At 48.0% G+C, this 18,407-nt stretch overlaps 1 protein-coding gene across 4 annotated transcripts in view; it reads right to left on the reverse strand.

Moving 5' to 3' along the window:
- Positions 1 to 18,407, reverse strand: part of CHD5 (chromodomain helicase DNA binding protein 5) — a 66,005-nt gene that overhangs the window by 41,875 nt on the left and 5,723 nt on the right. For 3 of the 4 annotated variants that reach the window (XM_081017110.1, XM_081017109.1, XM_081017108.1), the window contains exons 1-4: positions 3,733 to 3,964; positions 2,213 to 2,428; positions 1,034 to 1,240; positions 717 to 928 (exon numbers count right to left, since the gene is read on the reverse strand). In XM_081017110.1, the coding sequence (XP_080873236.1) occupies positions 717 to 928; positions 1,034 to 1,240; positions 2,213 to 2,428; positions 3,733 to 3,933 (836 nt within the window). In that variant the 5' untranslated portion in view covers positions 3,934 to 3,964. Of the gene's footprint in view, positions 1 to 716; positions 929 to 1,033; positions 1,241 to 2,212; positions 2,429 to 3,732; positions 3,965 to 8,214; positions 8,336 to 9,115; positions 9,241 to 9,606; positions 9,852 to 9,962; positions 10,082 to 10,349; positions 10,392 to 11,218; positions 11,402 to 18,407 lie in introns of those variants that run through there. The other variant, XM_081017111.1, reaches the window with a different exon arrangement.

Genomic DNA, 18,407 nt, shown 5'->3' on the forward strand with positions numbered 1-18,407 from the left:
TTATTATGGTCCAGAGACCCAACAAATCACTACAAATCAATACACAATTCATACAGTCTACCTCCAGGTTAAACAAGCATTTTGTTTAGAATATAGGGCTCATTTGTTCTTGCAAGCACTGATAAAAACTTTGCCACTGCCAGCGTTCTAGCATTTGTCCGGTCTTCCAGTACGAACCTGACATAGTGAGCCTCTGATTTTCCCGGGAAAGGTACCAGCAAGGGTAGTAAGTTAATCTTATAAGAATACTGATTTGGAAAACTGTTAAAATGATATGCATTAAAATTCAACAAGGGGGATACGAGGAAGTCACTTAACAATGTTAATAAGATTAGTCTTAATAAGGTTATGATTTATGTTTGTTTGTTTATTGTTTGTGTGCTTTTAATTTTGTGAAAATCAATAAAAAAAATTGGGGGAAATGGTCTAATAATAATAATATTAATAATGATGATGATAATGAATCTACTATAATATAGAAGAAACTTTGTTAATTAGATCCACATCTTCATCTGACCCTGTTTTCCCTTTAAAAAAGACCAAACCACCTTATATGTAGTTTCAGCTAATCCACCAGATCCCCAGATATAAGACTGATAAACAAAGGCCAGTCTGCCGAAAACCTGTCCTTTGACCTCTAATCCTTTGATGTTTGCGAAACCATCTTCCTGAGCCAACAAATCTGATTTACACAGGTGCGACGTGGGCCTCCTCACCTGTGGTTGAGGATACGGTGAATCATCATCCATTCGGGCTTGATGCCGTAACGATAATACTTCTCCTCCATCTTGGCATACTCGGGGTCTTTGCTCTTCCTCTTCTCTATCTTGGTGTCCTCGTCACCCGAGCCATAGTCAAAAGCTGGAGGGTCGTCCATATCGTTCTTCCTTTGGTAGTTGCGGAACATCACCGTGTGGTAGAGCTCCAGCTGTAAAGGGAGAGCGCTGAGAAAGGGCTGTAGCTCAGTGGGTAGACCGTATGCCTTGCATGCAGAACTCCCCTGCCCCAGCATCTGCTGTGACTGCTTACTTACCTGCAACTCTTTGACCCAGGAGCAGTGCCAATAGGACAGTCCTGCCCACTTCACGAAGAACTCTCTCTCGGGGATCCCCTCCAGAGGCTTCGGTGGCAGGGCAGCCAGCTCTGGATCCGCCAAGGGCAAGGCTGGCACGAGCGGAGCTGGGGGCTCCTGCCAGATCCAGTGGAGGATCCTCTGCACTTTCCCTTTCAATGGCGGGCACTGAGGACGAAAGAGGGTGAGACACACACAATCTACAATTGGCTTCACCCGCAAGATCCAGAACAAGATCTGAGCGCAGGACGTCTCACTTGCCTGTGGTGCGGAGTACACAACCAGCCTGGGGGGGTGCAGTGGGAGGGAGAAAGGTCTCTGCCCTGAGGAGCTTACAATTTAAAGGAAGGGAGAGGAGGAGACATGGGGGAAGAGTGAGGACAATTTCTAGCCCCCCAGACAGGAAGGCAGAAACTGTGCAACTGAATTATAAAGTTGGAAGACCCCTTAAAGATGGGTTGTTTTGACTCATTTTTTCGATGCAGCAGCAGCAAAGATGAAACTAAACCTTTCTTATACATAGTTTTAGAAAATTGAACAAAAATAATTGGGGGGTGCCTTTTCCATTCTGAAACTTTACAGTGGAACCTTGGTTCCTGAACTTAATCCGTTCCAGGAACCCGTTTGACTCCCAAAACAGTTCGAGAATCAAGGCATGGCATCTGATTGGCTGCAGGAGCTTCCTGCAGCCAATCAGAAGCAGTGGAAGCCACACTGGATGTTTGGCTTCCAAAGAACATTTGAAAACTGGGACAATCACTTCTGGTTTTCGATTGTTTGGGAGCCGGAACGTTCAGCTCCCAAGGTGTTCGGGAGCCGAGGTTCCACTGTACTTGGTGTGGATTTGACTTTTTAAAAAAGAAGGCAGGAAAGAGAGGGTGGAACCCCTGCTCCCTGTCAGGCAAAATTCCCCAAATGCACCTCTAAGGAGATTGACTGGTGGCAGGGCTTTTGCATTCTTCTCCAGTGAATGCATATGGGCAAAAGAGAACCTCAGGATTCAGGCTAGGACCTGGCAGAGGAGAGCCGGCCACTGGCTGTCCCACCTTGGAGGTCCCAAGCCGTCGGCATCAAGCCCGGCCCCACTGCCAGGGGGCACAAGGGAGCAGATGGCACGAGGAAGGCTGGTAAAACACTCACTGTACAACGGGGGCAGAGCCATTCACCATTTGGTATCTCCGGCAAAGGTGGGTTGAGGCAGTGCAGGTGGTAGGAGGACGGGCAGGTGTCACAGCAAAGGAGCTCCCCTCCATCCTTGCAGATGCGGCAGAACTCCATGTGGTCGTCCTCTTCCTCACCAACCTCCTCTTCCTCCTCATCCTCTTCCTTTGGCTCCCATTGGATGCCTTCTTTTTCCTGGTGTAAAGGGGAAGGCAGAGCTGAAATGTTTCACATCCCAACTCTGAGCCCGCCATGTTTATCTCCTCTGCAATGGCCTCCGGTAAAATTTATTTGCGAATTTTTTCAGGCAGTTTAAAAGCAGCTGTGCATAAGAGACTGGGGCAAATTTATTGGCTTGCTTAAGATGGTGAAATGGCACGAGTCAGGCAAAATATATTTGTGCAAGTTGACAGAAATTACAAAGTATGTTTCTAGGAAGTGAAGTCTCTTCTCCCCCTGAGGATGAAATAAAATACTGCATCTATGGAATGTATGTTTAAGGCAAACACAGGAATCATTATGTTTTGATCATTAGAATCAGTCCTTATTAAGGGGATATGTTTGAATCCAGTGTGATGTCACGTCCCTACGGAACACAAGAAATCATGCAATGCTTGCTTCAAGCAACAGTACTCCGTATACCAGAGTAAATACAGGCCTAATTTTTAATAACTTTTAATTCTTATAAAATATTGTGAGGTAGGGGTGGGTGGGTGTGTAAAATTATTTTAGTAAGTAAACCACTTGGGGGTGGCCTTGGAATGTTCATTGGTATATACCAGTTTTATAATAAAAAACCAAAGCTATCCAGATATTCTCTGCAGAGACATTTGCCTAATATTTGACACCTGCATTTGATATCCAGAGCTGCTTGATTATCATATGGCATCCTCGAAGCTAGATACTTTCCCCCTCACCATAGCAATGTTCACACCATACATTTAAAGCACTATGATACCACTTTAAATAGTCCCCCAAAGAATTATGGGCGTTGTAGGTTGGTAAGGATTCTGAGAGGTACTAGGAGAGTCCCTGATTCCCCTCCCAGAGCTACAATTCCCTGAATTCCCTGGGGTTGACTGTTTAAGAACTCTGGGAATTATAGTGCTGCAGTTTCCTCAGCTCAGCAATTAGCCCCAGAACTACCGTATTTTTTGCTCTATAAGACTCACTTTTTCCCTCCTAAAAAGTAAGGGGAAATGTGTGTGTGTCTTATGGAGCAGATGCAGGCTGCGCAGCTATCCCAGAAGCCAGAACAGCAAGAGGGGTCGCTGCTTTCGCTGTGCAGTGCTCCCTTTTGCTGTTCTGGCTTCTGGGATTCAAAATATTTCTTTACTTGTTTTCCTCCTCCAAAAACTAGGTGCGTCTTATGGTCTTGTGTGTCTTATAGAGTGAAAAATACGGTAATAGTCTGCCATACAGGTTAGAAATCTCCCTCAAAGCACATCCTGCACCCTTTTCTTGCCAACGGCTGACTCTCAAGAGCCAAACCTCCTTACACAATGCGGGCAGCTCCATTTCCCTTCTGGTGCCTTCTCCAGCTCTGGGTCCAAACAGACGAGGTGGTAGGCCCGGGGGCAGGTGTCACAGAGAATGATCTCCCCTCCTTGCTGGCACACCTCGCAGTAATCCTGGTGGTCTGTCTCGTAGCCATCTCCTTCTTCAACTGGAAGGCAAAAGCCAGGTGGAGGAAACATCATTCTGGACTGCTTATCAGGGTTTCCTCAATTAGTTGAGGTGAGTCGATTTAATACAGTGGTGCCTCACAAGACGAAATTAATTCGTTCCGCGAGTTTTTTCGTCTAGCGAATTTTTCATCTTGCGAAGCACGAAATCCCATAGGAATGCATTGAAATTCAATTAATGCGTTCCTATGGTCAAAAAAAGTCCAAACAAAGTCGAATTTGGTACAACAAGAGTTTATTAAGTGCTCTTTAAAGTCACACATACTGTAAAGAGCATTTCAAAAACTGAAGGAACAATAAATTAAGTTTCTAAACATGACAGAAAAACATTTAAAAATCAACAAAGCGCAATTCAAATTTCTCTGGCTGATCCCGTTCCAGGCCGTGGTGATCATCTTCAAGCAGGTGACGATGTCGAAGTGGTCCTTCCAGAATTCCCGCAGGGTGATGGTGGTGCAATCAGTCACCTCGAGGCATCGTCTGAAAAGCTCCTTGGTGTTTTTTGAAATTGGTGATGACCTGCTGATCCATCGGCTGCAGCAGTGGCGTGGTGTTAGGCGGCAGGAACATGATGCTGATGAAGCTGAACTCCTCCAACAAGTCCTCCTCAAGGCCTTTAGGATGAGCAGGAGCATTGTCCATCAGAAGCAAAGCCTTCAGCGGCAGGTCATTGTCCAGCAGGTACTGTTTGACAGCAGGGCCAAAAGCAAGATTGACCCAGTCCACAAACAGCACACGTGTGACCCAATCCTTACTATTGGATCGCCACATGACACTCAGCTGCTCCTTGTCGACCTTGTGTTTCTTGAAGGCCCTTGGGTTCTCCGAGTGGTACACCAGCAGGGGCTTGATCTTCAGGTCGCCGCTTGCGTTGGCACAGAAGAGCAGGGTCAGCCGGTCCTTCATGGGCTTGTGGCCAGGCAACTTGGCCTCCTCCTGTGTGATGAAAGTCCTTTTGGGCATCCTCTTCCAAAACAGCCCGGTCTCGTCGCAGTTGAAGACCTGCTGTGGAACGTAGCCCTCCGTCTTCACAACCTCCAGGAACTCCGCTGCAAAGTCTTCAGCCGCAGAAACATCAGAACTGGCAGCCTCTCCATGCCTGACCACGCTGTGGATTCCAGATCTTGTCTTGAACCGGTCAAACCAGCCTCTGCTTGCCTTGAAGAGTTCTGGCTCGCCTGAGGTTCATGGCTGTTCCCAGACGAGGTCTGCGTGCAAGGCCTTGGCCTTCTCACAAATGACGGCCTCAGTCACTGTGTCCCCTGCACGCTGCTTCTCTTCTAACCAGATGAGCAGCAACTTCTCCACCTCCTCCAGAACAGCTGGGGACTCACGATCCTGGTGACTCCCTTGGCTGCATCAGTCGCAAGGATCTTCTCCCTCATCTTCAGGATGGTCCCGATGGTCGATGGATTCCTCCCGTACTCCCTGGCAAGGTCTGTCACACGCATTCCACCGTCGTGCTTCCGGATGATCTCCTTCTTCATTTCCAGCGTAACCTTCTCCTTCTTCCCCTCACCGTCGTCTGCAGCAGCAGTCTTCTTAGGTCCCATGGCAGCACAGCTCCTACCTGCGCAAACCCCAAAAAAAATAAATCAGTGCTTCACATCCAAAAAATTCAAAAGCACCCAGCCACCCACCACACAGAAATTCAAACCCAGAACCAAATCCTTGAATTCCAAACACCCCAACCCAAAATCCAAAACCCCCCAAAAAAGTTTTAAAAGTTTAACTTACCGAATGGCTGCAAAAGAAGTTTTGGAAAAGCTTCAAAAATCACCAAAGTCTTCAAAATCCTCAACTATTCCCCCAGCCACCCACCACACAGAAATTGCAAACCCCTCCCCAACTGTTGCAAACCCCTCCCCAACTGCTCCCCCAGTCACCCACCACACAGAAATTCAAACCCAGAATTTTTTTTAAAAAAAACAGCAGAGTGGCCCAATGGTCACAAAAAATCATAAAAATGCAGAAAAAAAACACACAAGCTTCCAGATTCTTGCAAACCCCTCCCCAACACCAAGTCCTTGAATTCCAAACACCCCAACCCAAAATCCAAAAACCCCAAAAAAAGTTTTAAAAGTTTAACTTACCAAATGGCTGCAAAAGAAGTTTTGGGAAAGCTTCAAAAATCACCAAAGTCTTCAAAAACCTCAAAAAAGGCTACCACACTGCGTGCTATGAGTTGCTCCTCGAAGTCAAGTCGCAACTGCACCTCTTCAAGCAATGCACCCTGGGTATTAACGATTTTACGAAAAAGGAAACAAACTTGCAAGACGTTTTCATCTTGCGAAGCAAGCCCATAGGGAAATTTGTCTTGCGAAGCACCTCAAAAAACGAAAAACCCTTTCGTCTAGCGAGTTTTTCGTCTTGCAAGGCATTCGTCTTGCAGGGCACCACTGTATTTGCATCCCGCTTTTCCAACAACAAATGTTGAGCTCAAAGTGGCTCACAATAATCACAACAGCATTAAGAAACAACCAACGTTGCAACCACTATGCTATCAAACACAATAGCATATAAAGCAAGCAACAACAAATCTGTCAAAACAATGAATATAATTCAAGATAGCCATCATAGCTTATAATATTGCTAGGATACTTTCTTTTCTTTTTAATTTATTTATTTGGTTTTTCAAATTAAAATTTTACAGAGATATATCAAACAAAGATCATAAAAACAAGATTCCAAGGAATCTCCTGGACTTCCATAATCTCTTTTGTGGTTCCTATTATTAATCATTTCCTCCTGCATCTTTTTGCCAGGATCCTTTCTAATCCCATGGATGTTTACTACAGAGCAACAAAAAAATGAATTCGTTGTTGGCTATCAAACGCATTGTTTTTCAACACGGCAATGAAGGGAAGCCTCATTCCCTGTAAAGTGGTACCTCTGGTTATGTACTTAATTCGTTCCAGAGGTTTGTTCTTAACCTGAAACTGTTCTTAACCTGAAGCACCACTTTAGCTAATGGGGCCTCCCACTGCTGCTGCGTCACCGCCACATGATTTCTGTTCTCATCCTGAAGCAAAGTTCTTAACCCGAGGTACTATTTCTGGGTTAGCGGAGTCTGTAACCTGAAGCGTATGTAACCTGAAGCGTATGTAACCCGAGGTACCACTGTACATGAATTATAGACACTGACACAGAACATTTAAGCACCATTTGGGATGGGTGGGCAAGGTCACTGAGTCAACGGTGGCTGGTCAGCTGCAGACATGGTTGTGGGAAAAGGATTATCAGTCTGGCTTCAGGACTAGTTTCAGAACCGAAAGAGCCTTGATGCCAAAGGCTTATGTCAGGAGTGGAGAACCAGCGGTCATCCTTGATGTTGTTAGACCACAACTACCATCAGTGCCAGCTGGCATGGCCAAGGATCAGGGATGGGAGGGGGGCACAGATTCCCAAAATGGTCAAGCTGCTATCTCTGTGAAGTTCACAAGGAGGACATGAAGCAATAGCCATCTCCCACCATTGTTCCACAGTGAGTGGCATCCATTGCCACTCAGTTTACCAGTTACATGAAGCCATCATGGCAAATAGTCATTGATGGAGATACCCTCCAGCCCAGGGGTCACCAACCTTTTTAGGCCCATGGGCTCATTCAGATTTTTGAGCGAGTGTCATAGGCACCACCTCCTCTGGTCATTTCTCTCTCTCCACCTGCCACCTAAGTAAATACCTGATCCAGTAGAATGAATCTGAGTTTTGGAAAGCACATAGAGCAGAAGGGTGAAGTGAGAAAGAGGGTCACTCTTCCAACTTCCTTCTTCAGCCAACGGGGCAGTGAGCTAGACGGGGGGAGCTCAATGGCTTTGGAGGTGCCCAGAAAAGATTGTGCCCAAAGGCACCATTGCCCTCACTACCCACCACTTCTGGTCTTCCCAGGCACATCAAAACATAAGAACAGGCATAAGCAAACTCAGCCCTCCAGATGTTTTGGGACTACAATTCCCACCATCCCTGACCACTGGTCCTGTTAGCTAGGGATCATGGGAGTTGTAGTCTCAAAACATCTGGAGGGCCGAGTTTGCCTATGCCTGCATAAGAATATCAGAGGATCCTGCTGGATCAGGCCAGTCCAGCATCCTCTTCTCACAGGAGCCACCCAGGTGCCCTTTAGGAATCCTGCAAGCAGGACCTGAGCACAAGAGCACTCTCTCCATTACTAAAGTGTGTGTGCATAGCTCTTGGTGTGCTGCCCTGTCAGGATGAAGCCCTGCACCAGCCAATGCTGTGCCCCTCCCCATGGGCAGTTCTGGTGAGCCCTGAGGAAAGCTCCTGGTGATGACCTACTTTTCTTCTTCTTCTTCTTCCGCCTCTTTCCCCTCTTGCCCAGAACAGCAGAGGACTCGGAGCGCACCGAGGAGCTGTTGATGCTGGCGCTGTCGGATTCCTCCCGTTCCTCCTCCTCGCTCTGGAAGGGAAGCCACGTGGTTAGCACTGCTGACACTGGGGACCCTCCCAGCCACCAGCCCATGCCTCCAGCCACAGCCACACACCCTTGGAGATGGCACAACCTTCTAGCATTAGACAATGTAATTAGGGATGCATTACAGCGATCAATGCAGATCTCCTTGTGCTGCCTTTCAGCTCGATCTACTATTTTCCATGAACCTACACAGGGAAAAGATTTGGAGTGCTCCAATACGATCTTGTGGAGCAACCTGTTTTCCATGCTGTTCACAGCAGAACTTGGGTTCCCTTGAAACTGAAGCACCTAAATGCTTAGCCCTGGAGCACACAAAACAATTCCTCCTAGATCTTCTTCCTGTGTGTCTTCTCCAGAGGAACCCGAGGAACCCATCCTCAGAGGCCAACTTGCCTCCTTCCACTCTGATCGGCTCCAATCAGCACCGAGGGTGAGAAGACCTCTTCTCGTTGGCTAAAATGCTCCCTCTTCATGCTGATTGGGCAGCCCCAGGACCCTGGAGACCATGACCCAGCTTCAGAAAGAGTAACAGGACACCCCTTCACACCCCTAGACCACTACACCACTGCCCACCTCTCTTTGAACAAGAGCTGTCCAGTCTCAGAAGCAGTGACTTAGTGCAGTTGTGGGGCAGGCAGGAGGATGCAAGGAAGCTGGGGAGGTCAGGGGACTGCCACTGTTATTGCAAAGGTTGCAGACATGTGAGCAGTGATTCTGCACATGCCCAGGAACACTGGGCTTTAGTACAGACAGGCGCTTACTTACCGAGGAGCCCTTTTTCCTCTTGTTGGCGATTCCCCCAAAGCGGAATTTCAGAGCCCCCACTTTCTTCCCTTTCCCCTTCTTCTTGATCTCTTTGGTGTTCTTAATTTTTTTCCGCACGCCAGGACCTGCAGGAACATAGAGGCATTTGCAATGGAGACCACCTGAATTTCATTACTTCTCCTGAGCCCTAAAATCCCAAGTACTTCCCTCGTTTGAGCATTCAGCAGTTATCAAGGGCTCATGACTTTGCTGGGCTTCTCTCTCTCTCTCTCTCTCTCTCTCTCTCTCTCTCTCTCTCTCTCCCTTTCTCTCTCTCTTTCTCTTTCTCTCTCTCTTTCTCTTTCTCTCTCCCTCCCTCCTTTCCCTCCCTCCCTCTCCCTCTTTTCTCCAACTTTTTATCAACCTTTTGTTGGCCTTAACAATTCCCCAGCCCTCATTGTTCTGTTAATCACAGCTAGCACATCCATTCACATTCTTCCACCCCATTTTACCCTTTCCCTCCTTGGTTTTGGCTTTCCTGATGGCGGGTGGTGGTGGCAGCAGTTGCTGGGGGCTGAGGGTCAGTGGCGCCGGAGCTATGGCAACGGTTTCGACGGCCGCCGCTATGGCGGCTGCAGCAGCAGCAGCTGAGCTGCCTTTGAAGGGGTTGTTGGCGCTGAACTCCCTCCACTTGGCACCCAGAACAGTCATCATCTTGGACATGGGGATTTTGGGGTTCCTTTTGGCAACCAAAGGTCTGGAGAAGAAGCGGAGAGGACCATTAACAGAAATCCGGGACACCAGTTCAAGTCCACAGACACACAAATACCAGACTAGTTCAAACCAGGCAAGGAACGGCATGACCTACCTGAGAAACTGGCTGAAGGCCTTGTAGTTTGTCAGCATGTGATAGTCTTCTTCGGAAAAGGCATAGTCCACATCATCCAGACCCCACTCCTCCATGAGCTGAGCCGAGGTCTTGGGCTCCTACAGGAGAACCAAGAGCTACAGTGAAGCTTCCCCACAAACTTCTGCAACTTCCAAGGCAGAGCTGGGTGAAATGCTTAGCAAACAGCATCACAGAGGAGACATAGAACTGTAGAGTTGGAAGGGACCATGCAGGAATCCTGCCCACAGCCATCTCTGGGTGGGCTTGCACCACCAACCTTCTGGTTAACAGCCAGACATACTAAGCCATTCACAGACATTCCCCCACCCACCCACCTTCCCACAGAGTTCCAGCAGGCACACTCACCTGGCTGTAGTCATCCTTGTACCCGTGGCGTTCTGGTGGCTGCTGATTTAGAAGGGAGGGAGACATGGTTAGTGCCTCTTCAGAGGGAAGAAAAACACCTTGCAAGCCTACCGTGCTCCATTAAGAAGCTCCATTTGACTTTCTTGGAGCTTCGTGTCTCATGAGGCCTGATCCTGATTAGCTTCAACAATGCTGGGGCATCACAGACCCTTCCCTGGACCCCAAAGAAGCACACTCCCCAAGGGTCCTTGGTGGAAACCAAGCAGTTCAAAGGCCCACCCATAGGGCCATTTGCAAGCCACAGGGGCACAGGGAGCCAGCGTAGTGTAGTGGTTTGAATGGAACTAGGAGCTGGGAGACCAGAGTTCAATTCCCCCACTAGGCCATGAAGCTCACTGGGTGACCTTGGGGGCCCATCACTGCCTCTCAGTCTAACCCACCTCACAGGGTTGTTGTGGTGATTAAAGGAGGTGTGGGAAGACCATGGTCACCACCTTGACCTCCTTGGAGGAAAAGGTAAATGCAATCAAAATAATGATAACAATTGTTGCCCGTGGTTCTTTCTGGTCACCCTAAGAGATGGCAAGCCTAAGACCTAAGCTGCCAGGGATCAGCTCTCGATATGCCAACACACTTGAGAAGAAAGCCATCGCATAGACGGTCCTGATAGGTTTGGGTGCCCATAGCTAACTCAACTTCAAATACGCTGAGTCAAGGATGTTCCCATATGGGTACCACACACACACAAGTGCATGTGTACACAGAGCCTTAGTCTGTAGTACTAATGTGATGCCCTCTCCTTACCCAGCCCCATCACAGCACCAAGCTGCTGGTTGCCACATCCCAAGATATCTAGAGTTGAGGGTTACTTTTAAGCCTCCTTCTTCGTTCTCCTCCTCGTTCTCCTCCTTCTTTTTCCTCTTGGCCTTCTTCTCCTTCTTCTCTTTCAGCTTCTTCTTCTTCTTCTTGTTGGGGGAATAGTCACTGCCTTCGCTCTCTGATTTCTCTCCTGCTTCCTCTTCATTTTCGGAGATTTCGTCGTCTTGGTTCCCCTAGATTTTGACAAAAACAAACACGCATGCATGAGTTAAAGGAAGACGGGTCATAAAATTGGATGAGGCAAATTCATGGAGGAGAAGGCTATCCATGGCTACTCTGCCTCCACTGTTGGAAGTGGTAATGCTAATGGTTTCTGGGAGAGTGCTGTTGCACTCAGGTCCTGCTTGCAGGTTTCCCACTGGGGCATCTGGGTGGCCATTCTGAGAACGGGATGCTGGACTAGATGGGCTACTGGCCTCATCCAGAAGGCTGTTCTAACATTCTTATGTTCTTAAGAAAAGAGGCAGAAGGCAGAGAACGGTCAGCTCTCCTGTCAGCAATGGGACTGCTTCACACACACACAACCCCCTCCTGGGCAGCTTCAAAGGCACAGCTCTGGTTGTTAAGACCGGGAGGCAACTTTCTCTTGTCGTTATTATTGTCATTAGCTGCCCTTCAACAGCAGATCCATGGACAGGTGACAGCCATTTTAAAATTCAGAATGAAAAACAGTTAAAACATATTCTATTCACAATAATAATCTGTCAAACATGTGCAGTTAAAGTTTGCTTGTCTGTGTAAAAAGAAAAGAACCACTAGATTACAAAAGAAAAACCTGACCAAGCTGCAGTCAGTGGGTCAAGCATTCTAAATATGATCCAAAAAATCAGAGATGGGGAATCCTGGGGCCTCTGGGCGTTGTTAGACTCCCAACTCCCATCACCTCCAGCCAGCATGATCAATGGTCAGGGATACATTTGTGTCATGCAAGCGCTTGAAATTGTCTTGAGCGTATACCTTAAATGTAATGTGAAAACAGTCTTATCCGGATGCACAGACTTATGCCATGGATCCAAAAGAGAGCAGGACTGCTTTAGCGCAACATTTTTGCAGCCTCCCTTTCTATCTGGCAAAGGCGGCAAGTACATGCTGCGCCAAGAGCTGGCAGTAATAAAGCCAAGAAGATTTCAGCACCTTGGACAGGGACAGAAGCCCAGAATGGGGCAGACCCAACTGCATCCCCGGCACAACTGGTATGCTCTGCATAGGAAGTCACTGCCGCTGCCCCCCTGCCCCACAAATCCTGAAGCTTTTGGTGCTGCTTGTATTTACAGCTGCTGAACAAGCACCAAAACTGATGTGCAAACATCTGGCCGATTATAAATGGTCTGGAAGCCTATATGAGACGGTCAAGGGAGTTGGGTATGTTTAGCCTGGAGAAGAGAAGACTGAGAGGTGCCATCATTGCCATCTTCAAATATCTTAAGGGCTGCCACGTGGAAGATGGAGCAAGCTTGTTTTCTCCCGCTCTGGAGGGTAGGACCCGAACCAATGGAATCAAATGACAAGAAATGATATTTTGACCAAACATTAGGAGGAAGTTTCTGATGATAAGAACTGTTCTACAGTGGAACTAACTCCCTCGGAAGGTGGTGGACTCTCCTTCATGGGAGGTTTTTGAACAGGGGTTGGGTGGCCACCTGTTAGGGATGCTTTAGCTGTGATTTGTGCATTGAAGGGCCTTGGACTAGATGACCCTTAGGATCCCTTGCAACTCAGCAGTTCTAGGGTTCTATAGTCATGATTTCACTCTATCCAGTGTTCCATGCATGAAGGTCTTGGTTGAAATGATGGCTTTCCCCCCAGAATGCCACCTTTCCATCACAGCTTAGCACATGGGGTGGCAACCTAAGGCCCATGGGCCACAAGCGGCCCACAGGGGTCATTTAACCGGCCCACGAGCCACCCCTGAACCAAGCCACATGCTTGGTGAGTCCCCACATGCGGCGCTAAACTGGAAACCGCATCTACACAGAAACAGATGCTGGAAATCGGGGGGGGGGGCGCTCACGCATGCACATGATCTGGCCCATGGAAGGATCTCCACTGGAGTGAACCGGCCCAGGTGAGGTAAACTTTGCCAACCCCTGGCTTAGCATGAATGAGAGAACCTGGGGTGGGGCTATGCAGATGAAAGGAGTGGGGATATGCAGATCAGAAGGGCTGGATTCTCAATGGCCTGTGGGGGGGGGGGCGAGGCTGTCACCAGATGCACAGAGCAAACTCACCAATGACCTGAGAACATCCCTTTACTTTCTCTCAGATTGTGAATAGAGCCACTCCAGCCTGCAAATATTTGAGCATCCCTGGACCAGCTCGCATCATGACCGGATGGATGTTCACACGTGATAAAAGGTAAAGGTAAAGGGACCCCTGACCATTAGGTCCGGTCGTGGCCGACTGGGGTTGTGGCGCTCATCTCGCTTTATTGGCCGAGGAAGCTGGCGTACAGCTTCTGGGTCATGTGGCCAGCATGACTAAGCCGCTTCTGGCGAACCAGAGCAGCGCACAGAAACGCCGTTTACCTTCTCGCCAGAGCGGTACCTATTTATCTACTTGCACTTTGACGTGCTTTCGAACTGCTGGGTTGACAGGAGCAGGGACCGAGCAACGGGAGCTCACCCCGTCACGGGGATTCGAACCACCGACCTTCCGATCGGCAAATCCTAGGCTCTGTGGTTTAACCCACAGTGCCACCCGCGTCCCTTCACACTTGATATAAGCCCCCAAATCTCAACCTAGGCCCCTCCTGATGTTTTGGACTAGCCTGGGCCCATGGGAGTTATAGTCCAAAGTATCAAGAGGGCACCAGGTTGGGAAAGCTGGATCTAAATCATGGGTATAGAAACACACAAAGACAGCGCTGGCTAGTAATTCTGTGTCCTTCAAGTTTTCCATTTAATAACGGGGAGAAAGTGGGGGGAGAGAGAGAGAAATCTACTGTTGCTTTTCGCTGGCGATATGAACAGTTATAATTTAGGCCTGAATAATTGGTTGCCATGGTAATTTCTGCAGAACTGACTGAAATCCCATCTCTCTCTCTCTCTCTCTCTCTCTCTCCCTCCCTCCCTCCCTGACAAGGACTTCCATCTAAATATGTTCCGACTCAAACAGCAGCCTGGTTGTTTTATGTCAATACATCTCCCTCCTGTTCAGGTTATGCTGTTGAGAGCCCCAGTGAAGAACAATCAGCAAATGCATTTGGCTGCCAAAATGGCAGGCATTGAGACAAATTAACTCTTGCAATCTAGATCTAGAATGAGGATGGGGGGGGGGCTTCCAGAGATACAGATATGCAGATGCAGGGGAGGCAGAGGAGAAATGAGCTATTCTCTCTCTCTCTCTCTCTCTCTCTCACACACACACACACCCCACAGGTCACATCTGCAGTGATACATGTATCAAGAAGGGTTTGCAGCTGCAGGGTGCAGTACATACCATAATCTACACTATAAATTTTTAATTTTATTTAAATATTTATGAGCCACCTTGTCGAAGAAAATATCGCAAGGCGGTATACAGATGAAAAGCACAATACAAACATCACAAACACATCAGTAAGAGCTTGTTGGCAGAAAAAAAGGGAAAAAAGAAAAATCAGGTACGAAAGGTCTGTCATCTAAAACATCATCTAATATTGAGCAAGAACAGCTCCCACCAAAACTCAACTGGTAAGGAGTTCCACAGGGCACAGCCCATCACACTAAAAGATTGGAAACCCAAAATCTCCCCATCAGAAGACAGAAGACAGGAGTTTCTAAGGGCCACTCGCCAGCACCCCCACTTCAAAGGATCTCAGGGCCCTTGCCCAAGACCTACTGCCAACCGTAATTATTATTTTTAATTAACTGTTAATTCATATCCTGCTTAAAGTGGCAAGCTAGGCTTCAGAATGGACAGTTCAGAGCCTGACAGATCAGTATAAGGCAGCTGCTATCTGTATGCACAAGTCCTGGGTAAGATCAGCTCCTGCTAAAAATGGGCGAAGCCACTTGCATGAAGAAGCATTGTAGGGGGTTGGACTAGATGATCCCTGGGATTCCTTCCAACTCTACAATTCTATGATTTGATGAACCAGCTTTATACAAAATCAAGCCATTGGTCTGTCTGGCTCAAGCTTCTGTCCCCCAGCCTGAGGACCTCAAGATGTTCTTGGACCAAAATCCCCATAATCTCTGACCCCTAGTCATGCTGCCCACCCCCTTCCTAGTGAAGAATTGGATAGATGACTGCATGCACCTTCTCCATTCTCCTCCATAAACAGAGGAGCTAAATTCAAAGAAAGAGAAATGGATACTTGGATCCGGCCTGAAGTACCGTTGAGAGGACCAACATCCCTTCCCCCTTGCAACTTGTTGGATCAAAATAAGGATCCGCCCAGCCTAGTGTCCTGTTCTCCGACAGTGTTCAGCGTCTGGGAAGATCACATGCCAAGATTAGTCACTGGATTGTGCCACGGCGATAGCCCAAAGAGGACCAGATAAACTAGCAAGGTGTTCTGTGTGCTGGTCAGTTTTCCCCATGTCTTTCAACTAGGAAATGTTCTACTCGGTGGCTCATGGAAGGAGCACCCACCTTGCATGCAGAAAATCCCCCTGGGAGAGTTGAGAAAGACCCCCATCTGAAGCCCAGGAGAGCCAGTATAAGGTCAGTGTTAGCCCACCTCCCTGAACATCTTGCCCAGCAGAAGTTGCTGGACTCCTGACTCCAATCAGCCCCAGCCAATATGACCAATGATCAGGGGTGTTAGCAACTGCAGTCCAGAAACATCTGTAGGGCACCAAGTCCTGGAGGGGTGCCCTAAACTCTGAGCTGCTGCTGAGAATCAGGATCAACAAAGGTTGATGTGTGAACCTCCCCTCCCTCTCCCCCCCCCCAGCCAAACACACATCGGCTTTGAGAACGATGTTCTGCATCACCACCAGGAAGACGGCCACTGTTTCCCCACCCATCTCTTCTTCATAACAGGTGGGTGAGCCGCTCCCACGCATGTCTGTGCCGTCAACCGATGCAAATTGCTACCAGAATCCGGAGAAGAGAGACAGGCAGATGCAGAAGCCAACACTTCTGCTAATTAGAGCAACACCGTAAATGCTCACCCAAACAAAGGAGGCGTTGCCCACATGCCCAAGCAGCTTCAGAATCATGAGCAGGAAATCTATACATTCATTTCTGTCGTGGGAGGGTGTATCCTTTTAATTTCGTCCTTGTGTCTTGCAAGAGCATAAAACTCCCAGGATGAATGTGGGCTTCTCTCTATGTGCATCAGGAGCAGTGACCTCTGGCCTTGCTTAGTCTTTCCTAAGCTGTATAATGTCATTCTGCAGCCAGGACTCTGTACACTTTGTACATTTAAAATAATAACACTATTATCATTATTATCATTATTCTGCACAAATTCCAAACATAATTATGTGTCCTTGATGCAAATTAAGGGCATTTGCATTGCTGGGCATAATTTTCATTTCCCTGTGAAGAATGTATGTAGAGAAACATAGGAAGTTGCCTTATATGGAATCAGGCCATTGGGCCATCCAGCTCAGTACTGCCTACACTGACCGGCAGCACCTCTCCAGGGTTTCATGTTTTATTATGTTTTTGTATATGTTGTAAGCTGCCTGGAGTGGCTGAGGAAACCCAGATAGATGGGTGGGGCACAAATAATAAAATTAAAATTTTCAGGGAAGCGTCTTTTCTCATTCCTAACTGGAGAAACCAAGGATTGAACTTGTGACCTTCTGCATGCAAGGCAGTTGCTCTACTACTGAGCTACGGTCTTTCCCCTGTTTCAAGGTAAGAAGGCGTCAAAGGCCCTCTGACTCTTGACAGCCTTATTCCCTTCCAGCTTCCAGGATTTCTTCTCTCGGCGTTGTCCACATGCTTCCAATCACTTCTTCGCAAAGCTAGAAACTTGCTCTGTTGGAAAACAGAGATGGCCAGGAAACTGGGTCCTGCCTGTGGAACCGTGGAACGCAGGCAGCCCTCCGTCCCGTCATCCCGCTCTCTCCAAAAAGCGTCCCCCAAGGTCCTCTCCCCTCCCTCAGATGCACCATCCACAGACAGAGCACGGTTGGTACAGCAGCGAGCTGCCAAGATTTACAGCCAGCCACCAGGGACAAACTGTAAATGAGGTGCTGCAATGCAGCTGGAGTATCACACGGAGGGGAAGGCCCAAGATGCTGGAGAAAACACTTCCGGTAAGGTGGAGAGGATGGGGCAGAAACAGCCACATCGGGATCCTGCCTTCACGGAGTTCTGAATTAGTGCATGCATACAGTGTGAACACCTTGGCCCTTTCCTCAAACTAAAAGCTAATTCTCGTGCCAAGAGGTCCAGGACATACATACATCAGCAACATCTGCTAATACTTTGCAAATCCAGACTGCTGCCAGAGGGAGGATATTCTGTCCAGTGGGGCCAGGAAAGGGCAACCAAAATGATCCATCGGATAGGGATTAACCCCCCCCCCCAAAAGAAAGGTTGCAGTGTTTGGGACTTTATAGTTCAGAGACAAGGGGAGTAAGAGGCAACATCACAGAAGCTTAAAAAAACAATGTGTGGCATGGAGAAAATGGGCAAAGTTTATCTCCCTCTCACATAACTCTGGAGCTCGTGGACATACAAGGAAGCTGGACGTTGGAAGATTCAGGACAAGTAAAATAAAGTTCTTCTTCATGCAACACCAAATTAAACTATGGAACTCACTCTCACAGGAAAAAGTGATGGCTACCAACTTGGATGGCTTCAGAAGAGGATGAGACAAAATCATGGCAGAGAAAGTTTTCAATGGCTACCAGTTATGATGGCTACACCCTGCATAAATGCTTCTGAATATCAGTTGCTAGAATTTACAGGATTTACAGGAAGCGTAGAGTTGGAAGGGACCCCAAGGGTCACCATCCAGCCCTCTGCAATGCAGGAATCCTTGACAGATGGCCGTCCGGCCCCTGCTTATAAACCTCCAATAAAGGAGAGCCCAATGAGCTAAATTTGCCATGTGCATCAATTTCAGTGGGTCTACTCTGATTAGGTCTAATGTTGACTACAACCCATTATGGTGCTGAGGCGCCTGCCATGCAATCTTGAGATTGGGGGCCCAACCATGCCTCAGCTTACTGTGAACTGTGAATCCCTCGTGACTCCTCTAATTCCCTCTTGCTCTCTACAAATACTGTTCTC

This window comes from Podarcis pityusensis (assembly GCF_964106645.2).
Source record: "Podarcis pityusensis genome assembly, chromosome: 8".
Classification (NCBI taxonomy): Eukaryota; Metazoa; Chordata; class Lepidosauria; order Squamata; family Lacertidae; genus Podarcis; species Podarcis pityusensis.